At 38.4% G+C, this 7547-nt stretch overlaps 1 protein-coding gene across 1 annotated transcript; it reads left to right on the top strand.

Annotated features, from left to right (window-relative positions):
- The first annotated feature begins 2840 nt into the window (after positions 1 to 2840).
- On the top strand, positions 2841 to 7231 carry LOC149149210 (uncharacterized). Its single transcript, XM_089445429.1, has one exon. It carries the CDS (start codon positions 3056 to 3058, stop codon positions 6980 to 6982), a length of 3927 nt encoding a protein of 1308 aa, XP_089301555.1. The 5' UTR covers positions 2841 to 3055; the 3' UTR covers positions 6983 to 7231.
- Positions 7232 to 7547: the final 316 nt, after the last annotated feature.

Below are 7547 nucleotides of genomic sequence, written 5' to 3'. Positions count from 1 at the left end.
GATGCTCCTCACAGGGAGTCTCTATCCTTTATATATGATTCGTACATGCAATACCATGGTTCTTATTAATACCATCTATCTAATACCATGACCCATTTGCAACTAATAGTGGTCCCGTCATTAAATGCGGGTTAACCACTTACAATTATTAATATGGGCTTTATTAACTCTTTACTTAACTATAACTATGACTCGATCCTACTACATAAATAAGGGGGTTAAGGTGGGACGCTAATAGTGACAAAGCGGGAGGGTGAAGAGAGAGAGAGAGTGATGGGGGGAGAGAGATTTAAGAGAGAGGGGGGAGGGGAGGGAGATGGAGGGAGCGAGATAGTGACAAAGCGGGAGGGTGAAGAGAGAGAGAGTGATGGGGGGAGAGAGATTTAAGAGAGAGGGGGGGAGGGAGAGAGAGATGGAGGGAGGGAGATAGTGACAAAGCGGGAGGGCAAAGAGAGAGAGAGAGAGAGAGAGAGAGAGAGAGAGAGAGAGAGAGAGTGATGGGGGGGGAGAGAGAAAGGAAGACAGAGAGGAGGGGAGAGAGAGAAGGAGATAGGGAGAGAGAGATATGGAGTTGGAGGGGGAGAGAGAGGGAGGAAAGAAAAAAGAGGTGGAGAAAGAGAGGGAGTGACAAGGGATAGATGTGGATGGAGTGAGGGAGAGAGTAAGGAAGAGAGAGATGACTCAATAGAGAGAAGGAAAGCGAGAGAGCGAGAGGGAGGGAGATATGGAGTTGGAAGGGGGGAAAGAGGGAGGGAAGAAGAAAGACATAGATGGAGAAAGGTGGAGAGAGAGAGAGAGAGAGAGAGAGTGAGTGATAAGGGAGAGATGGGAGAGATAGTGAGGGAGAGAGGAGAGCGGGAGGGAAGAGGAGAGTGAGAGAGAGAGCGAGAGAGAGAGAGATAAATAGATAGATATGGAGAGAGTGTGTGTATATTTGGCCGGTGAGATAGAGAGAGGGAATAAGAGAGAGACACATAGATACAAATATAGATATTATATAGTATTATATAACCAACCTAGATCCATCTTAATCCCAGATATATTAAGTGCTCAAAGTGGAAGAGGAAGAGAAGAGAGAGACAGAGAGAGAGAGTGTGGGTATATTTGGCCGACGTGTGAGATAGAGAGAGGGAATAAGAAAGACACACATAGATACAGATACAAATATTATAACTAACCTAGATTCATCTTAATCCCAGATATATTAAGTGCTCAAAGCGATCAAATCTCTCGAGGTGCAAACCTTTTCTCAAGTTTTGCACTCAAAAAAGAGGTTTGCACCTCGAGAGATTTGATCCCTCTTAACCCTTAATAGATTAGGGATTAAGACGAATCTATGCTGATTTATATGGTAAAATAAATGTTAATTTATAAGTACTATTTATATATTATATATTTTAATGTGATATGTATATTGTATTTTCTTTTATCTAAAAAAATGTTGTTAATTTTATTAATAAAAAACAAAATTACAATTAAAAAAATTGAATTTAAAAAATATCTAACATTTCACATGCCTACACATCTACCCTATACTCAGTGCTTCTTGTTGCAAAAACTTAAAAAAAATCATGCCTTAAAAAATTTAATCTCTTACAAATCCACAACCATACATTAATACCTATTTATGTCTTATAAATCCATAACTAAGTGGACAATGATAAATGTTTTGTTAAGGTACCATGTGTAATAAAGACTATTAGTTCAAAACAAAATCCATCATACAACTAGATGTGAATCCAATAATTTTGACAACTTAAATACCCTTAAACTAATCTATATTTTGCATTATAGCCGTTGGAGTCTCTGCACACCCTATTTAATCAAGCTGAACCAGATTAGTTCTTCAACTTATCCTGACGATGAACCACACTGGTTGGTTCGAAACGCGTCGACAAATGATTGATTATGTGATTTTGCCGAAGATTATCTAAACATTGTTATAATAATATTAATAATAATAATAATATCCATTTTTAAGGTCACAGCCAAGCCAGACACCAAATTGGTGTATGAGACCCCCTTGTTTGTGGGAAAAGGGACCCACCTCCGCGCAACGATTTGACTGCTAAGTCTACGAAGGCATACATACTCTACCCCCCTCTGGTTTTGAACCTGTGACCTCTTAGGAGGAAACACATGCTCTTAACCATTAGGCCCACTCAAGCTGTATGGATCACAGAAGTCTAAATTCCTTAATAATCTATATTATTTTATATCTTATTTTATTTAATTATTGTTTTTCGTAACTAACTTTTATATAGGGTTATTTTACAATTTATATAGTAACGAATATATATTATTTTTAGTATTTCTTTAATTTACTTATTTATCTACTAACGAACATTTATTATTATTATTTATTTAATTGCTTATTTTTATTTTTATTTCATTGAACTATTAACTTACATGTACCTTAGGTATATAAATATTAGGTCTCCATTATAACTATTTCCCATTTAATAAAATTTTTTAATTATTAAATTAATAATGTAAACCCATTCTAATATATTAAATAATCAATTTGACTTTTTGACTGTCTCTTGGTCAAATCTAGCCGTTGATCTAGATAGCTGTTGGAGGCCCTGCTCAGACTATTTAACTTGCAAAGCTGGATCTGTTTCTTCAACTTCACACTTGCTGATCTCTTTCTATATGTAATTTACACCGAACCTCTTCTTACTACCCTTAAACTATTTAAACCAAAAATTAATCTTACCATTTATCTTACGATAGTGTCTCACGTTATAATATTGTTAAAAAAACACAAATGATTAAGAATAATAGTTTTTTTTTTTTAATATTTATCTTTCAGTAAGATAGTCTCTCACGTTATAATATTGATATCCGCTGCACTGCGAATACGACTACTAATTTTCTTGACGAACACGATACGAATATACCCTAACCAGGTATAACCCATGACTCCTATATGCAATATGAGCCTAACCTCGGAGCTCTGAAAGAGGGACAAGATAAAAGGAATTCAGCCGTGAAGGAAGTCCAACTCCGTCATTGAAGGATCGGGGAGATCGACCGGCGCAAGGTCCTGATCATGGGCTGCTTGTATCGTTCGAGGATGTCTTTAATGGCGTTGATACTGATCCAGGTAATTATTATGATGCAAGCTGTCCATGGAATTTTATTAGATCCAAATATGCTTAGAATATCAAATTCTTCATCAGAAAAACATGGTAAAGAATACTGCGCCATGTATGGCATTTGTGGAAAACGCGAGGATGGAAAAGTTCTAAATTGTCCATATTCTGTACCAGCTACGAAACCTAGTAAGGCACTCTCTTCAAAGATTCAGAGTCTCTGCCCAACAATTACAGGGAATGTTTGTTGCACATCTGATCAATTTGATATTTTACGTCAACAAGTGCAGCAGGCCATTCCCTTTCTTGTTGGCTGCCCTGCCTGCCTACGAAACTTTTTGAATCTTTTTTGCGAGATGTCATGTTCACCTAATCAAAGCCTTTTTATGAATGTTACATCCATTTCTCAGGAAAACCATAACCATAATTCAACTGTTGATGGGATTGCCTTGTATGTAACGGATACTTTTGGTGAGGGGTTATTCAACTCTTGTAAGGAGGTTAAATTTGGGGCAATGAATACTCGGGCAATTGACTTTTTGGGAGGAGGTGCGAGAGACTTTAGAGAATGGTTTGCATTTCTTGGCCGACAGGCAGAGCTCGATGAACCTGGGTCACCATATTCAATCGATTTCATATCAACAGTCCCACCATCTTCTTCCATGGAGCCAATGAATGTATCTGTGTTTTCATGTGGAGATACTGTATTGGGTTGTTCTTGCGGGGATTGCCCTTCCTCAAGTATCTGTTCTGACTCGTTGCCTGTTCCTGTACCACATAAGAATGGTTCCTGCTCTATTCGCCTTGGTTCTGCTAAGGTGAAATGTGTAGATTTTGCAATGGGTATAGTGTACATTGTACTTGTCTCTCTCATATTTGGTGGGGGTTTCCTATGCAAAACTGGAAAATCCAGCAGGGCCTCACTTAGCATGAGGCCCTTATTGCAAAGTACCGAAGAAGAAGAAAGTGAACTTACTTGTGTTAGCAAAAATAAAGATATGACCCTTCCTGCCCAGGGACATGAAGAGGTGACTATGCCAAAAAAGGGAACACGTTTGCCATTTATCCAATATTATATCTCTAAATTCTATAGGAGTCATGGAGTGTTTGTTGCTACACATCCAAGTCTTGTTTTGGGAATCTCGATTGCAGTTGTTCTGTTGTTGTGTATGGGGTTATTCCATTTAGAAGTGGAAACAAGGCCTGAAAAGCTGTGGGTTGGTCCCGGAAGCAAGGCAGCAGAAGAAAAAGAGTTCTTTGACACCCACTTGTCTCCTTTCTATAGAATAGAACAGCTTATCTTGGCTACTATTCCTCTTTCAGAAGATAATCCAGCTCCAAGTATTGTGACAGAGAAGAACATCAAGTTATTATTTGAAATGCAGAAAAAGGTGGATAGAATTCAAGGAAACTACTCTGGATCATTGGTATCTCTAAAGGATATCTGCATGAAGCCGGTTGGTGAGGAGTGTGCTAGTCAAACTGTTTTACAATACTATAAAATGAAACCAGAACTGTTTGATGATTATGAAGGGTCTTCACATGCGTTGTTTTGCTTTGAGCATTACACATCTTCGGAGCCATGCTTGAGTTCATATCATGCTCCTGTTGACCCAAGCACAATATTAGGGGGTTACAAGGGAAGCAACTATTCACAGGCTACTGCATTTGTTATCACATATCCTGTTAATAATGCTGTGGACAAGACAGGACATGAAAATGGAAAAGCTTTAGCATGGGAGAATTCTTTCATTCATTTAGTGAAAGAAGAGCTTATTCCAATGGCAAAGTTGCACAATCTTACTCTTGCATTTTCTGCAGAAAGTTCTGTGCAGGAAGAACTTAAGAGGGAGAGCACTGCTGATGTTGTAACCATATTGATCAGCTACATTGTCATGTTTGCCTACATATCAGTGACACTGGGTGATATTTCACCACACTTTTCACCTCTTTATGTTTCATCGAAGGTGTTACTTGGTTTGTCAGGGGTTCTTGTTGTTGTCCTTTCGGTACTTGGATCTATTGGGCTATTCAGTGCACTTGGAGTGAAGTCCACTTTAATTATTGTTGAAGTTATTCCATTTCTAGTGCTTGCGGTGGGAGTTGACAATATGTGCATCTTAGTGCATGCACTTAAACGCCAGCCAGTCGAATTGGCCTTGGAAGAACGAGTGGGAAACACACTTGCTGAAGTGGGGCCATCTATAACACTTTCAACCCTTTCAGAGGTTGTGGCATTTGCAGTTGGAAGTTTCATCCCTATGCCTGCGTGTCGAGTGTTCTCGATGTTTGCAGCTCTTGCGGTGTTAGTGGACTTCTTACTGCAAGTGACTGCATTTGTTTCTCTTATGACATTTGATTTGATAAGAACAGAAGGAAACAGAGTTGATTGCTTTCCTTGCATTAGAGTTAGTCCATCAACAACTGAACTTGAACATGATAATTTGGGCAGGAGGCACCAAAAACCTGGCCTTTTGGTGCAGTACATGAAGAATATCCATGCACCTGTACTAAGCATACCAGCAGTGAAAGTTGCAGTCCTATTGGTGTTCAGTGGTTTTGCTTTTGCAAGCATTGCATTAACTACAAGGCTTCAACCAGGTTTAGAGCAACAAGTGGTACTTCCAAGAGACTCTTATCTCCAAGGCTATTTCAATAACATATCTGAGTACCTTCGAGTTGGACCTCCGCTTTACTTTGTTTTAAAAAACTACAATTACAGCTTGGAATCAAACAACACAAATTTATTGTGCTCTATCAGTGGATGTGAGTCAAAGTCTTTATTGAATGAGATATCAAGGGCTGCTTTAACACCAGAGTCTAGCTACATTGCAAGTCCAGCCGCATCTTGGCTGGATGACTTTCTTGTATGGTTATCACCAGAAGCATTTGGGTGCTGCCGCAAATTTCCCAATGGGACCTACTGTCCCCCTGATGATCAGCCACCTTGCTGTGCATCTGGAGATGCCTCCTGTGGAATAAGTGAGATTTGTCAGGACTGCACAACGTGCTTCTTACATTCAGATCTGATTGGAGACCGCCCATCTACAACACAATTCAGAGAGAAACTACCATGGTTTTTGACTGCATTGCCATCTGCAGATTGTGCAAAAGGGGGTTATGGTGCTTACACCAATAGTGTTGATCTCAAAGGATATGAGAATGGAGTAATTCAAGCATCAGAATTCCGTACATATCATACACCCTTAAACAAACAGAGCGATTTTGTAAATGCAATGAAAGCTGCAAGGGAGTTCGCTGGCAGAGTTTCAGATTCTTTAAATATTTCTGTTTTTCCATATTCAGTCTTCTATATTTTCTTTGAGCAATACTTGGACATTTGGAGGACAACCTTTGTGAATCTTTCAGTTGCACTTGGGGCTGTGTTTATCGTTTGTCTTGTCATTACTTGCAGTTTATGGGCTTCATCAATAATTTTGCTTGTACTGGCAATGATTGTGCTGGATATCATGGGTGTGATGGCACTGCTGGGTATTCAATTAAATGCAATCTCTGTGGTGAATCTTGTAATGTCAATTGGCATTGCAGTTGAGTTTTGTGTCCACATTACTCATGCATTCTCTGTGAGTGAAGGAGACAGGACACAACGCTCGAAAGAGGCACTTACAACCATGGGGGCTTCTGTCTTCAGTGGAATAACCGTTACAAAATTTGTTGGTGTCCTTGTGCTATGCTTTGCACGGTCAGAAATATTCGAGGTGTATTATTTTCAAATGTACCTTGCCCTTGTGATACTGGGGTTCTTACATGGCCTTATTTTTCTGCCAGTATTGTTGAGTATCTGTGGTCCTCCATCCATCAAGTCTTTGTTGGATAATAATGGGCAGAACTCACCCAAATCAGCATCATTATGGACTGTATGAAATGAAAAATGAATTCTCTGTTTATATTGTGTCAAACATAAATCTTTGTGAACTACAGTACACGTAAGTTAGCATTCAGTTAGGCTACTGAAAGTACATACTCTTCAGTTAATTTATTTCTCATCTTACAAGGGCATTTTGGATTCCATCTATGTTTTTGGATGGACTTCTCATAACTGATGTAATATCTGGTTCCTTTGACCTATTTGGTCTTTAGTGGATGTTTATATAAATTTGATTTGATTTCAATATTTTTTTATTTGCAAATACCTTATTTTATTTTCTTATTTGCGAATTTGAGAGTTCAGCTGTTGAAGGTAGGTGATAATATAATACAAGTTAATAATGTCATGAAAGTAAAAATGGAAATCATTTATCATTGAAAGGAGAAAAAAGAAAACATTGTATGATTTTTAATAAATGAATCCCAAGAAATTGAACCCTTTAACTTCATGAAGGCCACCTGAAATTACTTTGTAATATTGTATATCGTAGGAATTCTCCATTTCTAGTGTAGCATTTACATGAGTCATATTAGTCAGGAGGTATTGATATTGTAGCATTC

Source organism: Pinus tabuliformis, chromosome 9, assembly GCF_031772625.1.
Source record: "Pinus tabuliformis cultivar Carrire ecotype Pingquan chromosome 9, CPIR1, whole genome shotgun sequence".
NCBI classification, from domain to species: domain Eukaryota; kingdom Viridiplantae; phylum Streptophyta; class Pinopsida; order Pinales; family Pinaceae; genus Pinus; species Pinus tabuliformis.
This window is presented reverse-complemented; position numbering and strand designations above follow the sequence as displayed.

Bases quoted from the DNA above. Each gene is read 5' to 3' on its own strand.
- LOC149149210 (XM_089445429.1), top strand. From the start codon at position 3,056: ATGGGCTGCTTGTATCGTTCGAGGATGTCTTTAATGGCGTTGATACTG.